General features: G+C 40.4%; 1 protein-coding gene across 3 annotated transcripts in view; it reads right to left on the bottom strand.

Annotated features, from left to right (window-relative positions):
* Pkhd1 (PKHD1 ciliary IPT domain containing fibrocystin/polyductin) overlaps positions 1–17,090 on the bottom strand; it is a 472,244-nt gene that overhangs the window by 422,646 nt on the left and 32,508 nt on the right. For all 3 annotated transcript variants that reach the window (XM_063233114.1, XM_063233116.1, XM_063233115.1), the window contains exons 15-23: positions 12,184–12,298; positions 10,853–11,131; positions 9,585–9,674; positions 9,392–9,482; positions 8,557–8,699; positions 6,501–6,628; positions 5,611–5,786; positions 2,626–2,764; positions 307–428 (exon numbers count right to left, since the gene is read on the bottom strand). In XM_063233114.1, coding sequence (XP_063089184.1) covers positions 307–428; positions 2,626–2,764; positions 5,611–5,786; positions 6,501–6,628; positions 8,557–8,699; positions 9,392–9,482; positions 9,585–9,674; positions 10,853–11,131; positions 12,184–12,298 — 1,283 coding nt within the window. The remainder of the gene's footprint in view (positions 1–306; positions 429–2,625; positions 2,765–5,610; positions 5,787–6,500; positions 6,629–8,556; positions 8,700–9,391; positions 9,483–9,584; positions 9,675–10,852; positions 11,132–12,183; positions 12,299–17,090) is intronic.

Raw genomic sequence — 17,090 nt, 5'->3', positions numbered from 1 at the left:
TCTGGAACTGGAAAGGAAAAAATTTCTATAGTATGTGTCTCTAATTTTGTCAAAATTTGTTATGATAGTCCCAGGAACCTAATCCATTCATTTTCTATATGCACAATATTTAAAGGTTGGGATAATAAATATATAAATCCCTTTCCAGATCTTTAATTTTAAGAAGACTATTTCTAGATACCAGAAAAAAAATAAAATAAATTTAAAATTGTCACCCTATCGGACAATTTTGTAGGAGATTGTTTGCTCAGGAATGCACCTAAATATGTAAATAAGAAGTGCTGTATCCCCCCATTGTGTCTTTACCAGAAATCACTGTGTTAGAAAGTTGGATGCGAAAGTGTCCTCCCAAAGGGGGACTTGTCTTCTGCAGTCTTTGTGTCATCACTTGGACAGACCCAGAGTCTTCTCCTTCAGAGGGCACAGCGCTGCAGTAGGTCAAAAACAAACATTTACCACAGTAGCCATCACAATGTGCCTATCCTAATATACTACAGCTCCATTTCAAAGACCAGCTCATCACCCATGCTGCCAGCTACGAACCCAGGCTCCTAAACACTGAGTGTGCCTCTCCTGCCCAGCAGAACAAGTATGGTAGAAACATTAGGAATCTTTGCAAGCATCTTCTGTTTACTCAGCACTGATTCTGAGAGTAAAAGATGGAGAACAAGTGATCTCAGCTACCACAACTCTGGTTCTGCTGACTTGAAAGAGAATTTGGCTTTCTCTAGTCCCACTTACCTAGTCAGACAAAAACAGTATTTCCTGGTGCGTAGGCACTGCCCTACCCAGCATCTCTGGCTGCTGCATGGCCCCTCTAGCTAACTGCGTTCCTGCACAGTTCTCCTATACAAAGACACCGCCTGCCCAATCCTGGTTTTCATATAAGTAGGTCCAATAAAGTGTAGCACAGCATGAGATGGATTACCATGGGGCCACTGCTATGGTCTGAATGTTTATGTTCACCTACACCCCACACACTGAATTCCTAGTCACGCTTCATGCAGGTGATGGCGTGAGGAGGTGGGACCTTTGGAGGAGTGATTGGGCTGCAAGGAGAGGGCCCCAGGGAGGGGGCTAGCATCCTTACAAATAGGTGCCAGGAAACATTCTCTGCTCTCTATGTGAGGGTGGAGAGAAGGTGCTCTCTATGAGCAGGGAAAGGAGTCTGCAGGAACCTTGATAGTGGGCTTTCCAGCCTCCAGAACTGTGAGAAATAAACATCTGTGCTGATAAGATACCCTGTTTGCCTTTTTTTGTTCTAGAAGCCATTAGTAATCATTTCACCAAGCTATTTAATGAATTTAGGAAATATTTAGTCTATGAATTAGATCAAAAAGATATGTGGCACATATAATATGTAATATATAATCCAATCTAATGTTTAAAAAGCTAATATATATTTTATATATATGTTTATGAATATATGTATGCATATATATGCATATAAATATATATACACAAAAGTGCATTAGGCAAAAGGCAGCATATAGCCAAATATATTAATAGACATTGTCTCTCAGCATTGGGATTATGGTTTTTTATCTCTATCTGTTTATTTTCATTTCCCAAATTTTCAATGATTGATATATATAGTTTCTATTAAGAGTATTATTTAAACACTGCATATTGATATACAGCCTAAACACACAGGGAAAAGATGGACAGAGGGATGCTGCCTGGGCCGGGCCACATGCTCAGGAGAGCCCACTCTACAGATGATCCTGTCTGGCTTAGGCCGGAAGCTTCCAGGGGAGCCATGGGACTCAAGGAAAATTCAGAAGGGAAGGTTGACTCTAAATGCCAAAGTTATTAATTCTGAATGGCAGAGTTCAATTTCATTTACTTTGAACAGGCTGACACTTAGAATGGTCCTGCCAACCTTCCCTTCTGAAAAGTGGAACACACATTGAAGCTATCTTCACATGCCTTTTACACACTATCCAGCATGTTGTAGGTATGAGAACTTAATTTGAAATACAGGAGAAAGGGATGGGGGCGTGCACACACACACAGTACCTGTGTAAAGAATCAGAGTGTCTCAATTCTTCCCATCCTATTTGGGTTTCAGTGAAAAGTTAACAGAACAAATTAAAATATGGATGTGTTCCAGGGACTTCAAGAAGTCTGATCCTTAGTTACTGCTTTGCAAACTGGCTAGAAATGGTTGAGAAGCTAAGCTCATGAGGCTCTAGTGCCATCTGGTGGTAAGTTCTCAAAAGGCTTATTTTTGTTTCTTAAAACGCGATATTTCATTTCACTTTAAAGAATTTCAGCAGGTTCAGTGTATCAGAAATGGAATGAGGGGAATAATCAGAAAATAGTATTAATGTGAAGCCATCAATAGCATTAAAAATTAACATTATTAAACAAATTCAATAGAAATTAGTTCTCAAACATAGTCATCAAAATTAGCATCACCAGGGAGATCATTAAACCTCAAATTTTCAGATCCTGCCCCAAAATGCCTGCCTTAGAGGTGGGACCCAAAGTGTATACAAATGTATACAAGATAGTGTATACAAGAATTCCGGATGTGGCTGGTGCTGTATTTTCAGCCCCACCTCTGAGTCCCCCACAGTCAGAAGTCCAGAGGAGGAGCAGGGTACCAAAACTACTCCCTACCGTGCAGTAAGGAGGGGGAGCTCTGCGCCGCATCCTGCCACCCAGGAAGTTATATTGTAGGCCATATGGGACCCCACCACGGAGACGGATTCCACCAGATTTCCTCCTGGGCGAGCAGTTGCAGAATCATCTTGGGAAACTAGAGACCAATGATCTAGTTAGTATCAATAACTCAAGATGGAAGATGAGCGCTTAAATTATAGATTCCTATACTTGTTGATATATGAAGCAAAGGGAGAGGAGGGAGGAGACACATCATATGATTCAGCACCAAAAGGAAAATGCAAGATCATAATTTAAGGAGATGAACATCAGTTGCACAACCAAGTTCGATAAGCCAAATGTCATCGATTGTGCTCTTAGAGGCATCCCTGAACAGATATTCTGTCACAGTGTAGATGGCCCCAGTTCCTCCTTTCCTTTCTGTGACACTTGGCAACTAGGGATGTACAACTGTTCCTCTTTGGGAACACACAACACACAGGGCACACACCAGTGGTACTTGTGGGTTTATATAAAGATTGGAGTACGGGAAATGACATCAAGCTTTCAGAGAAATCACTCCTCAAAACCTGATTTCCTATTTTTGCTGAGTACCCACTCAGCTAATCAAAATAAACCTCAGTTTCTCATCTGTAAGTTGTAAATCATGACATTCATGATTGACAGCAATCTCCATGGCAGGAAATGAGTACGAGAACTAAAAAAGGCTAATGCAATATATTTTAATATTCTTTTGATCTCTTAAGGTAGTAGGCATTAGGTAAAAAGACAGCTTCTTTCCCCAGAGTTATTGTAGCTCAGATATAAAGAGTTCAAAGGCATCTTGGTTTGATTCATCTTTGCATTCCCAGTGCAACACAACAGGGATGATTTGCTCAACTGGGTAGGGAGCCCTTGAAGACCCAGCCAGAATGTCGGTGATGCCTACGTTCTGACCTCCACCACATCCCAGCTTTTGGTGGAAAGGAAGGAAAAAGTGAAAGGCTAACAAACTCCTTTTAACCTTGGTTTCCTCATAGAGTAGAGATAGTAGGACACAGAGTATCTCCTAGGCCTCTGAGAACTAAATGAAAAAAATAAATGAGAGCTATTGCTAAATTAAAGAAGAAATTTCATAGAGGACATTAGCTAAGAGAATATAACTAAATATCAAATCGCTCAGTTAAATGGCATACGATTAATCATGAATATTGAGTTTTACTATACAGAGTTTGTTTCCAGTACTAATCCTCAGAACAAAGTCAGTGGGCTGGGGTGTAGGCTACTGGTAGAGCACTTACCTGGCAAGTTCAGATCCTGATTTTCATCCCAGCATTGTGTCTGTGTGCATATGTACATGTATACACAGGTGCATACACGCATGCACAGGTGCATGCACACACACACACACACACACACACACACACACACACACACACATGCATTGTCATTCCCAGGAGGGAAATTTGACAAAGTGGCGAGCAGTCTCACCCAAGCCCACCCCACTCTTCTTTCTGAGCCCACCCTCATTCCAGCTCTCTTCCTCACCTCTGGAGGAACCACTGGATGGTTCCACACCCACAGAGAATTTGGTGGCAAAGAGGTAGGGACAAGGAAAATGTGTTCCGGACTTTTAGGTTTAAAGGTTTGGACAGGCAGGATGATGGTCGAGGGAGACAGATGAGAAAGTGAAACGCTATTATCCAGCTAATGTTTTCCAAGCAGTGGGTTCAAGTATATGCAGTATCAATTACTGACCCCTCTGCATCTAAAAATCTGATCAGAGACTTAAGACCTCCAAAGTGCCTCAGCCGATTGTCTTAAAGCCAACAAATTCAGGTGGGTATCTCAGCATGCTATTTAGATAGTGTTGTTTTCTAAGTGTGCCAAAACACAGACTTTGGATAATAAGCAATCCTAAATGATCCCCGCCAAAACACAGAGACAAATAAGAAGTAGAATTTTAATGAGTATCAAAGATGATGCAGTTCCAGAGTTGGTGGAGTTTTGTTGCTACCTACCCTGAGCTCCCTTTTCCCTCACACCTGATATTTTTAGGCGAAAGGTTTAAAATTTGCATACTTTTAAAAATCAAAATGTAAGTTATTTTATCCTATTCTTGTCCTTGCAGGGAGAGAAGCTATGAAAAAACAGGAAAGCTGAGCTCTGAAGTCATAAAGAATTGACAAAAAGGAAGGAAGCAACAGGAGGCAGTCCGGAGGCCCTGAGAGCCAGCTGCACCAATCTTTTTTAGCACGTGGTACACATCACATGTGTGCAGTTCTGGGAGGGCCCTGGTGGGCACTTTGTCCCTAGAGAAGCAGAGGTGGGTGAGGCTCTGCACCCGATAGTGGACAAAGGGAACTCTGTGGTAAAGGAGGCCTGAGCTCTGGACAACGACTAGGAGAAGTCTATATGGACAGAAAGAGATTTTCTCTCAAAAATATGCTCCACTTTGCAATATTGCTTTGTCTTGAAGGTTGTAAATCAGACACAATATTAAATATTGCTGAGTTCTTTCTAGAACCTGTTGTGATATATATTAACCTGAGAAAAGATGAAGAAATCCTTCTGGCCTAACAATACTACTAATAATTGCTTACTTTTCTTAAGCAGTCACTATGGTTAAGACCCATATTGAGTGCTTTCTATTAAACTTTGGTTGATCTTTGTAGTAATTTTATAAGGCAGAACTCATAGTATACCCATGTCACAGGTGAGGAAAGCAAAACTTCCTTGCTAGAAGGTGGAAAAGTTGGGGTAAGAGCACAAGCACCAGAAGAAAGGAAACAAAATGAAGTAAATAGGTTGAAAATGAGGGACTAGCTAGAAAGATGAAGGACCAAAGGTGGGAATTTTCACCCCATCTGCTTTCAGAACAGAAGTGGGCAAGGTGGAAAATCACCTGTCCCCTCCTCATTAAAAGAACAGCAATCTTTATCAGGCAACTGAAGGCAAGAATTTGAAGACAAGCCCATGGAAGACAGCAGATGTGCTGATTACCTGTTAGGTTTGTGTCTGCAATGATAATTTCATCCAAGTAAAGCAAGCCCGTCTCCAGGGCCACCGAGAAGAGGGAGATCTGATGAACCAGCACAGAGGCTTTGACCAGAGGCATCTGGAGATTCCCGGAGTGATACACACACATATCCCAAAGATCAGTGCACGTGAACCGCCAGCTGCAGACAGCACAAGGTGGAAGGAGCCTCCCGTAAGACCTGCAGTCCTCTCCTGAGGACTCTGCAGCCAGGAGAGAGACTGTGAGCTCCGTGCCCACACAGCTCATGTGCCTCAGGTACAGACATCCCACCTACGACACATTCTGCTTTGGCTGTAATACTAGTGTGTCACGTTTTAAAACAATCATTTATTTACAACAGTGTCAGCAGCATTTTAAAATCACAATTTAATTGTGAATCTTAAGTAAAATATATATTAGGTTCTAACCATAAGGAAGATTGATACTCCTGGACATTACTAATTCATTTAGGTTAAAATCATTTACACAAACCACAAGAAATTATGTGGAAAGTACACTGAATCAATAATTCCTTAATTTTTTTCTAGAGTCACAAGCCGATTGCATGTAGAAGAATTCTTAGGCCCCAACTTTCCTTATGTGTCAAAGAATGTCCCCTAAATTCTCCCAAATGCATTCTATGTTTCTGTGCCGAGGAGAAATGTCAGAGTGCTGCTAAGAATTGCTATGGCCTTAATAGCTACCTGTTATTGAGCCAAAATACTTTGTCAAATAGAGTAAGTGTAAAGCCCCAAGTTGGCTGAGACACAAACATGAGATTGTTAGTTGTTCCAAGGGACCACTGTCCACTTGACAGTCGATCCCCATCCTCCAGCAGGCTGAGCCCCCATCCCACCTCCTGCGGAATAGCTACCTCTGGGGGCTGATTCCCATGAGGCTCAAGTCACAGGTGCTGGTCTTTGTGATGTTTTGAAAGCCGATGATGAAAGATACAGTCATCCTGAGGATCGTACTCCTGTGGCCTTTGTATGCCATGCAGAGCTATGGAGACCAAACAAGTTTCTCAGTTCCATTAGCACAAAAATTGGCCTTTTAAACAATGTGCAGTGAGTCTCCCCATCTCTAGACCCAGCTGCGTACAAGGAAGGAGTCCAGTGCCTTCCCTCCTACAACATATCAGTCTCGCTGGAGACACAAAGAAATTAGATCGAATTATTGTTTACTTCGATAAAACTGGGGGAAATTCAATAAAGGCTTTTTCTGAGGCCAAAAAAAATGTAATGCAGCAGAGTTTTTTAATTAAATAATCACTCCTTATTCAAAATAAGTAAGCCCTCTTTCTTACTGGAAAAATATAAAAGTAAACTCTGCCCCTTGTGCTCTATGACAGAAATCACATTCAGAATTGTTCCTTTGAAAAAGAAAAATTTGTAGATTAACTGAACTGAAATCCAGCAACTTCAACATACATTATTTCTTCAGATGAAGACTAAAAGGAATAATTGGTGTCAAAAAGTTGCAGGTTAGAAAACCAATGTTCCTTTTAAAGCTCATTTAGCAAATCCTCCCCATAATTAAGCTGAAGATCTTTGTCCCCTGAGAAAGAGTCCATCCCCACCCCCCTCTGTGCCAGTGACAGTTCCTTCTTTCCCTCACCAGGGCCCACACAGGTAGGAAGGCCTGCCTGAGACTGGGTCCTGGCTCTGCCACGCTGCAGTAGAGGGTAGGCTTCCTTAGCAGCTCAGGTGTTCAAGAACTGCATTTCCAGTGCTCTCCAGACCACGTGTGCCAGCAGGAGAAATCCCAATTCGAAGGCCTTACAATCACTGCAGAGTTTTTAAATCCCTGACTCTGTGATTGGCTCTGAGGATCTTAGAGCATCTCAAATGAAAAATCTCCGTCTAACCTGTGCAGATGTGAGCAACTCACTTATCCTCTTTGAACATTTCTTTAACAACCCCAGCATCCTTGCTTTCTAACTCAAGTACAAACTTATCTGGCAAGAGAAGACATTAGGGAAAGAGTTTTCAACATGGGTACAATTGAAACTGTGGGAACAGGGTAATTCATTGTGGAGGTTGTCCTGATGGTATAGGAGTTTTACCAGCATCTCTGTCTACTACCTGTTATAGTAGATGCCAATAGCACTTTCCCAGTTGTCATAACTAAGCATATTTGCTTGTATTTCCAACTCTCTCCTAAAAGAACAAAGCCACTTCCCCCTTGGAAGACCCTGCAGTGGAAAAGAGGCTGAAAATAGGGGAGGCCCCAGGCCAAAACCACTGATTCCCAATTTCCCCTATTGCTTGATAGGGAAAGACTCAAATCTACTACTATGAGCTCTCACACCCCCACAAAGACTCACTCTAAATCACAAAAGACAAATGGGCTGAATCTCTTTTGTGAAGGATATCAGACCTACTGAAGCAAAGGGCATAAGAAGTGTTCAAGAAATGTGTTTGTCAATCCATCAATAACATTAACCATAATAAAAATAACTAAGCTTTACCAAGCCCTTGCTTCTATGGAATCACTTTACCAGAAGGTCTCATTTATTTCTTGATTACATACCTGAGAGTTTGACATAATTACCCCTTTTAAACATGAGAAAACTAAGGCCCAGTACTTAAGTCATTGATGGCACAGAGAGTGAAGGATCAAGATTCAATACAAGAAAGCTATGTCTACACTTATGCATAGAGATCAAACAAAATGCTAACCACATAAAAATTTCCATAACCCTTATCATTAAAGCTAGTGCAAAAGCATTTCCAGATAGCAACTCTGTAGTGATGGCAAGGTGCATCTGTTTGTACCTGAAACAGCAGTTAAAACACCCAGAGCCTTAGCTAAAAAGGCATTGGGCAAATCCCAGCAATCATTTCTTTGTGTTTCTGATTTTTGGTCTCCAACCCAGAGAGACCGACCCCTCCCACATACCCAGCTAGAAGCCTGAGAACTATACTCACTTGTGGGTAGTGATCCAGCCAATAGCCCTTCTGTGCACCTGGGGGGATCAGGTCAAGGTGTCGAGGCTGACGGAGGCTGAATCTGCCACAGAAGGGCTCTGTCCCACTGGTGAGGTCCCCACGGGAGCTGGAGCCTTCGAGACCTGGATGTAGTTTGATAAAACAAGAAGACAAACACGGGTGTTAAACCAGACACAGCCTGTCAATGTGTGCGCGGAGAGTGAGTGTGAATTCAATGTAATCTTGGTTCTTCAGTCCTCATGAGACAGACCTAAGGAGGGCCTGAGCAGCCAGCATCCCCAGCTCAGAGGCCCCAACTGTGAGAAACCCTGTGTCCAACCACAAATATAAGATTCTATTACCATTTTCCCTGTGTGCCAAGACAGGAATACCAACTGAGAAGCAAAAAAACAAAAAAATTATATATATGCATATATATGTATATATATGGCAACTGGAATTTAGTTCACCTTGGTATAATTTTTAAAACATTTTCACATTTTAAACTCTGTAGGACTTTCTTAGGTAATAATTCCTTTAGGTGCAATTGGAGTTAAACAAGATTTTACAGTTGTATTTCGCCACATCTGCATCCTCACCCACTGTGTAGCGTGGGAACATCTGGGCCACGCTTTACCTCCTAGTGTCATGAGGACTGGCTCGCTTTTCCTTAGTCACTGCACTGAACTCCTCCCTCCCCAGCATGGAGCAACTGCCTTGGTCAGTCAGTGTCCAAAACCCATTTTCCTATTTTATTTGACTCTGTTAGCTCCTTAGACGGAACTGAAGATTGCTCCTATTTTATAGAAAGTAAAAAGACAACAAACAGCAACACCTTGTTCAAATCCAAGTCGAAGTAGGATGTTAGCTGAGGGCGGTTCCAGTTTGCATTTTACTGCAAGTAACTTTTCAATGGCGGTTTGAATCTATTTAAGAGGAAACATAATACCATAAGTTCACACCGTAGGCATAAAGATTGCCCCTAGTTCTCCCATTTCCAACCCTCCTTGTCTGAAGCGGGATCCCACCTGGTGAGCGGTGGCATTTGCAGGAAGTGGCTGGCTGGAAATGGTGTCCCAAGTAAGGGAAAAGTCCCCCTTGCCTGATACAGTCAGCGTCTATGAAGTGAAGAGAACAGGAGTAATGGACACGTGCCAGGGAAACCCGAGAGTCAGGTTAGGAACGCAGAATAGACCTCCTCGGCCAGCTATCCCGGTAAGTTTTCTGCATGTGTTACCATCTAGAAAGAATACAGTCATCACCTAATGGAAACAGTTTTCGGAATAAACTGCCTCACTGCTTTTCTGTGTCCCTTCTCCTAGGGTGGGAGACATCAAGTTTGGCCCATTTTCAGTCCTCAGCAACTGTTTTTCTCAGCAGTGGCCCGGAGGCAATGGCACCCGTCCTGTCCCGGATCCTGTGCAATCTTTTGCTTCCTACATTCTCTGGAGAACACATTACCTGGAGTGACTTCTCTAACTTTTCACCTATTAAATCACTTGTTATTTTCTACCTTGTTCTATAGCTATTCACATACAAGTTACTGTTAAATGGGAGACTTTAGAAGGCATAATTCACATTGATTCATATTGTGTATCAAAAAATGAACAAAAAGTACAATGAAATTGCTCAACAAAAATAACAATTTGCAATGCACTAACCATTGTTACTCTCCTACAATCTTTTTTTTTTTTTTTTTTTTTTTTGTATCAGGGATTAAACTCATGACCTAGCCAGGCAAGGGCTTATGCCACTGAGCTAAATCCCTGGCTTCTGTCCTACAATCTTGTTTTGAAACTTTTTACCACTGTTTTTACTGGGGTTTTTTTCTTTAAAATAAAATTTAAAAAAGGAAAAGAAAATATGGGGCACATAAAACTCTTTATGAATTAGACTTAGAAAACATAAAACATAGGTAACTAGGAACTGAATCACTTAAAAAGCTATGATATCTGTGTGTGTGTGTGTGTGTCTGTGTGTACCTGTGTGTGTCTGTGTGTGCCTGTATGGGTGTGTGTGGGTGTGTGGTATGTGTGTTTGAAGGACGTTAACTGTACTCTAGGGAATAAGTTAAAAAAAAAAAAACGATCTGTTACATAAATTCTAAAACTAAGTCAATGAGTAAAGTAACATCAATAACATGGTCCAATTGAATAGACATCCTATATATTTGTCAGTGAAGTTGGAATTACAACTCAGCTTCACTGGATCTCAACCAGTGGTCATTCTATGAGCAAAAAAGAACTCTTTCCTCTCCCCAGAGCTCAATCCTGTAGGACTGGAAAGAGAGACAAACCTGTATTTCTGGAAGTCTCTGGGCTCTGACACTGATCTGGTGCTTCTCTCGGAGGTAAGTGGTGACCACATCAGGATTCAGCCAGGTGTTGTGGATCTGGACACCAATTCTCATTCCACTGCTGGGGGCTGTCCCATGATGCTCTGCCTCCAGGTAGTACCTGGCTCCCCCCAACAGTTCCAGTTTGGGACTCTTCTGCTGCCAGGTCCCTTCACTCCCACTCTGCTCCCAGGAGTCAAACCAGTCAGCAGTGCCAACCTGAATGGAGGCCACTTTCACCTAAGTCCAGTAAGTATATCAAAATCAACATCAGGAAGCTTGGGCATTGTTTCCTCAAATAGGAAACATAGCAAAGCCACTAACATTGAAGTGTTTCAACAAGTCAGCCTTTTCCAACAAGTTAATTTACTTTGGCCCTTTGGTTTTTTTATGCTTCTCTGTCTCTCTGTCTCTTCCTGCCTTTCTTCCTGTCTGTCTGTCTGTCTGTCTGTCGCTCTCTCTCTCTCTCTCCCTCTCTCTTTCTGTGTGTCTCCATCTGTGTTGTCTCTATTTCTCTATCTTTCTCTCTGTCTCTCTCTCTCTCTCTATATATATATATACACACACACACACACACACACACACACACACACACACACACATGTATATGTCTGCTGAACCGTATTCAAATGAGGTTAAATGGGTATAGTTAGAGCAGGAACAGCCAATTTAACACCTACTGTTTTGTGAAAAAGTAACATTAAGTCCTTGAGAGACCTAGAATGACTTCACTACATACAAATCCATTACTTTTTTTCAACCAACTAGCAAGTCAATTTCAAAGATTACTAAAACACTGTGGCTCTTTGTCAAAGTCACAAATAAATTCTGGCTGCTTGTTAGAGGCATCTTTTCTTAACCTTTAAAGTTGATGGTGAGATTTCTGCATGAGGCTAGCTACATCTCTGCCCAAATTCAGTAGAAAAGGCACAAGGATTGGCATCAGACAAATCTGAGTTTGAATCCTGTCTCTTTATTTGACCCAACTGGTCCTAGATTAGCCATACAATTCTTCAAAGCTTCAATTTCCTCATATGCCAAAGTAGAAATGAATATACGTATTTCATAGAGATACAGTGAAAACAAAAAATATATGGACTAGTTTAAGGTAAGGGCTCAATCAATAGTATACACCATTATAATTCACGCAAATTTTTTTCAGAATTTAAAGCCCCTGGTCACTTAATGGTAAATTAAAACTATCCATAAAAACATGAGAGCTTCGGTTTTAATTCTTCCTTTAGTCAAGGATACAAGACTGAGGACAAAGAAAAAGAAAGTAAGGTGAATACCTTGGTCCTCGGTTCTTCTGACCAACTGAAATGCAAGGAAGCTTGGCTGTCTGCCTGGATCCAGAATGTGTAATTATTTGTCTCTGGAGCCACAAAGAATCCACTGAGTCGTGCTCTGTAAAGCAAAAGAATAGAGTCAAGCAAGAGTAACCAGGTCACAAATCAACAAAGCAACAAATGGTTGCCCTTGAACTTTGCATTTCTTTATTGTAATGGCAAAGAGAAATCTTGACTCTACACACATGCTTGTCCAGCACATTCTAAATGAGCCCACAGTATGACATACTAGCAAGTCTCAGTGTCTGTCTTCACACAGACACAAATTCATTTGAGGCCACAGCATACGACTGTACAAAAATTCAGCTGACAAAAGCACCCACCAAGCCAGTGTAGACCATGGACCACTACAGTAACTCAGTCACTATTAAATATTATTCTTTCTTTTTTAAATTTTTTATTTTAGAGAAGAAAATAAAACAAAACAGAACAAAGCAAATCAGAACAGAACAATGCAAGCAACACAGGATTTCACAACAAGACAACAGTATAGCAACAGTGGCTACCATAATGTCTCTTGTTTTCTTCAAAACAGTTGACCATACCTCCACATAATAATATCACACAAAACAAAACAGTATAAAACCAATCAAAATAATGAAAGCATTACAGGACTTCAAGAAATGAACGATGGCTACTATAATATCTCATTTTTCCTCAAAGAATTTGTTTATACTGTCCCACATAATAAAATCAAGTAAAACACATCAGGATAGAACCAATCAAAATAAAAGAGCAAAAGCATAGTAAGACTTCAAAACAAGATGATAGGAAATCAGCAATATTTCCTTCAAATAGCTGTTCATACCACCACACATAACGAAATCAAACAAAACAAAACAGAATAAAACCAATTAAACAAACAAATGAAAACATCATAAGATTTCAAAACAATATAATAGGAAACCAACTGTGATTACCATAATACATCCCATTATGTTCAAAATAGCTGCCCATACCATCAGAAAAAGTAAAATCTAACAAAACAAGACAGAACAAAACCAAATCTAAAAAAAGTTATGAAAACAATGTAAGCATTCAAGACAGGGCAATAAGAAATTAACAGTAGCTACCACCTTTCTCTCATTCTTACAATAACTATTTTGCTTTTGAATCCCATTAACTCCTTTTTCTTATGCTAGGATTCACACATATGAGTTCCAACTGTTTCACCCATGAACATGATCTCCAGTTGCATCCATTTACCCACAAGAGCCCCGAGATGATTCTACTTTATAGTTGGGTTGCTTCCCACTGCATGAAAATACCGTATCTTTCTTATCCATTCTGCGATTGCAAGTTACTCTTGCTTTTTTTCTGGTCTCTTGTCACATAGCACAATTGTTTTCTCTTTTAATTTTCAGTCTATGAATTTCCTTTTCAGGTAAATGTGTTTCTTGTATACAATATATTGATGGATCATGTTTCTTGATTCCCTCTCCCTGTGTTCCAACCTGAGGTTGTCTACATTAATGGTTACAGCCAGCACACACTGGTTTGTGTCTGCCATGCTACCCTCCTGTTGTTGGCTCTTCACTTTTTCCCTTCATTCAATTGCCTGTCTTGTTTGGCAATCCTCCTTTGCTGCTGTTCCTGGAACCATGGGCATCTTTATCTCTCTCTAGAATATCCTTTAGCATTCTTTGTAGTTTTGGTTTGGTAGGCATGAATTCCTTCAGTTGTTCTTTATGATGAAAATATCTTATTTTTCCATCAATTTTGAAAGGTAGTTTTGCAGGTAGATCAACCTTGGTTGGAAGTTATTTTCTTTCAGGATTAGAAATGCTTCACTCTAAACTCTTCTTATCTTGATGGTTTGTGTTGATAAGTCTGCTGTGATTCTGATTGGTTTTCCTTTATAGGTGATCTGTCTCTTTTCTCTAAGAGCTTTTAATATTCTGTTCTTGTGCTGAATTTCTGGGATCTTGATTATTATATATCTTGGTGTATATTTACTTTGGTTATGGCTAGTTGGAATCCTATATGCCTCACTTATCTGCATGCCAGATCCATTTCCCGTGTTTGGGAAGTTTTCTGCTATACCATTTAACATCATTTGTGTTGACCTCTGTTCCCTCACTGATACCTATTACTCTTAAATTATGCTTCTTTGCATCATCTTGCAGACTTTGAATTGTAATTTCTTGATTCCTTATTATTTTTAAGAGATCTTCCCTTTCACGGTCACTAGCTGCAATCCTGTCTTCTAGATTTGAAAATCTATCTTCAGCCTCTTTCAAGTGGTTTGGCCAGCTTTGGATTGACATTTTAATTTCGTGGATTTCTCTTTGAATCTGTTTTACACATTGTAATTCCTTTCTATATTCATTCAAGGTTTCCATCATTTGGAAACCATATGCTCCTCTTTTTCATCTATGTCTCCTTTAGATATGCTGAGTAATTCTTTTATTATGTTTGTGATTTCTCCTTTGAACTGAGACATTATTTCTAATTTGTTGTTTCCTTACTTCAGTTGCTGTCCTCCCAGAGATTTCAGGTATATGACTTCCATTTTCTTTCATGACTGTATCTCCCAGACTGATTCTGTGAGGGCTGGGGGTCTGAGATTGCCTTTTGCTCCTTTATCTTGACATTCTCCAGGTTCCTCCCAACAAGATAGTTGTGGGGTCCCAGGCACTTCCCCCATTGGCTGCCCCTCCACAGTGTAGGGGGATGGGACAGACACCTAGGATCCTCTAATTCCAGATTTACATGAGGGTACCAAGGTATGGGGAGGGCTTCTCCAGACCTGTGCAGCTACACTGGGGCTTCCCTCATAATCAGTGATGCATAGAGATGAGGCTGCTTCTCTGAGCCTGTGTATCTACACTGGGACTCCTGCGATGGTGGCAGGTACATAGGATGTGTTTGTCTGGTGGATGATGGCTCCCCAAAGGAACCAAGGGCCTCCAATGGTGGCCTACTGATGCACAGGGCTTGTCTGGCTGCACATCCCTGCTCTTGCTGGCTGCACAGGAGGGAGCCTTTTGGTGGCCATGCCCAGCAGGAGGAAGTGGATCTGTCTGGTTCTCTATATCTGCACTGGCTGCCCACAGGAAGGGGCCTTCCTTTGGGTGGGGGGATAGCAGCAGAGGTGGATCTGCTGGCTCTCTCTGCCCATGCTGGCTGCCCACAGGAAGGGGCCCTCCTGTGGCAATGTCCAGCAGGTGGAGGTGAATCTCCTGGTTCTCTCTCTCAAATATTATTCTTATTATTAATAATCAATGACCAAAACTTGATCTGAACTTACCAGATACTTCAATACCTGCAGAATATTTTTCCAATTAGAAATAATTATTGTCCCTAAAGAAGTGAATTAAGCTGTTGACAATTTCAAATTAAAAGCCATAAAATGCAACTTTGAAATATTGCAGGTAATATTATGAAACATTTTTAAAATAAAACCTTCTTTTACATAGTTAAGATAAATTCTAGTGATAATGTTAGAGAGATGGTTTCTAAAATGATCAAACTGCCAAAATAAATATAAAAATATTTTTTAATCCATGGATCCTCAATATAAAGAGTTTTTTTAAGTTTTGCCTTAATGTATATATTTTTATCTTTAGAGAATGTATACATTTTATATTTGAAATGATTTCAAAAATTACTTTTTGGGCTGGGGATGTAGCTCAGTGGCACAGGACCTGCCTGGCAAGTGCCAGATCCTGAGTTCAATTCCCAGTACCAAAACAAAATGAAATTAACTTTTTTAAGTCCATCAATATATTAATTTATCATTCAGTAAACAAATATTCCAATTTTTATTTTAAACATTTAGATTTTCAAAAAATGAATGAAAGAATGAAAAATGAGTTACCTTCTGATTTATAACTCCTCAAAATAGCAGTGAAAAGAAAAAACCCTACAAATCCTACCATGCAAGTACAAATGGTTCTTTTGCCCTTTAAGGTGGTCTGACTCCCTCATCTACATACTAAATATGATTGAACAGTTTTTTTCAAAATCTTGTTAATGGTCCTCAAAAAATATGGGAAGGTGCATATTAGGCACTATGGTGGAGCCCCAAATGAGTCTCATTTTTTAAACTATAAATTCTGCATTAAGTATCTACCCAATAAGGTTCAGAAGGCACCCTTTTCTTTACTGGTTACCTTTTCTCCCTGGCTTTCACTCCACAATTTGTTATCTACAGTATACCCTCTGGGGAGGAGGTCACAGATTAGCTAAAATTCACACTCTAAAGTCACCTGTGGCCCCCTGAAGAGGATTTGAAGAGGGAGGAGATTCATCACCTTGTACAGGAGCCATCCCTCTACCTGTACTCCGGGAACACCAAGGAAGCAGTGTCTAAGAAACGCTCATGCTTTCTATTTAAGATCACTTTACAAGACTCTGAATGTTGGCACTGAAGAAATTATAAAGAATCAAAACAAAACTATCCAGGAAAATCATGATCACAAGTAATTGCTACTATAGAAAACTACAGCTCTCAGAGCCCACAAGAGAGCCTCCACCTATACATGGTGGCTGGATCAACCTTCTTTAGTAGATGATTTTTCCAGCGGAGACCCCAATGGCTAAGAATTTTATTTATTTTAAAAAGTAAACAGAAGAAGGATAGAAATAATACAGAATTTCCAAAAGAACAGTAACAAGCCAACACTAGTTAATATTCTGCATATTGTTTTCTTAGATGGAGATGTCCAGTTTACAAGATCTAGGCATAAAAAATGATAGAACAATTGAAAAATAATAGCCCAAACTGTTCTTTTCAATGAGCTAACAGAGATTAGTGGTATAGTTACCTATCTTGCACACGTCTGTCTTTGGTGTCAGCCAGAAGTTAGTCTTACCACAACTACACACCTACAGCAAGTTTTACTCTG

This window comes from Cavia porcellus, unplaced genomic scaffold (assembly GCF_034190915.1).
Source record: "Cavia porcellus strain 051 isolate PalLab524CR breed Dunkin Hartley unplaced genomic scaffold, mCavPor4.1 scaffold_22, whole genome shotgun sequence".
NCBI classification, from domain to species: Eukaryota; Metazoa; Chordata; class Mammalia; order Rodentia; family Caviidae; genus Cavia; species Cavia porcellus.
This window is presented reverse-complemented; position numbering and strand designations above follow the sequence as displayed.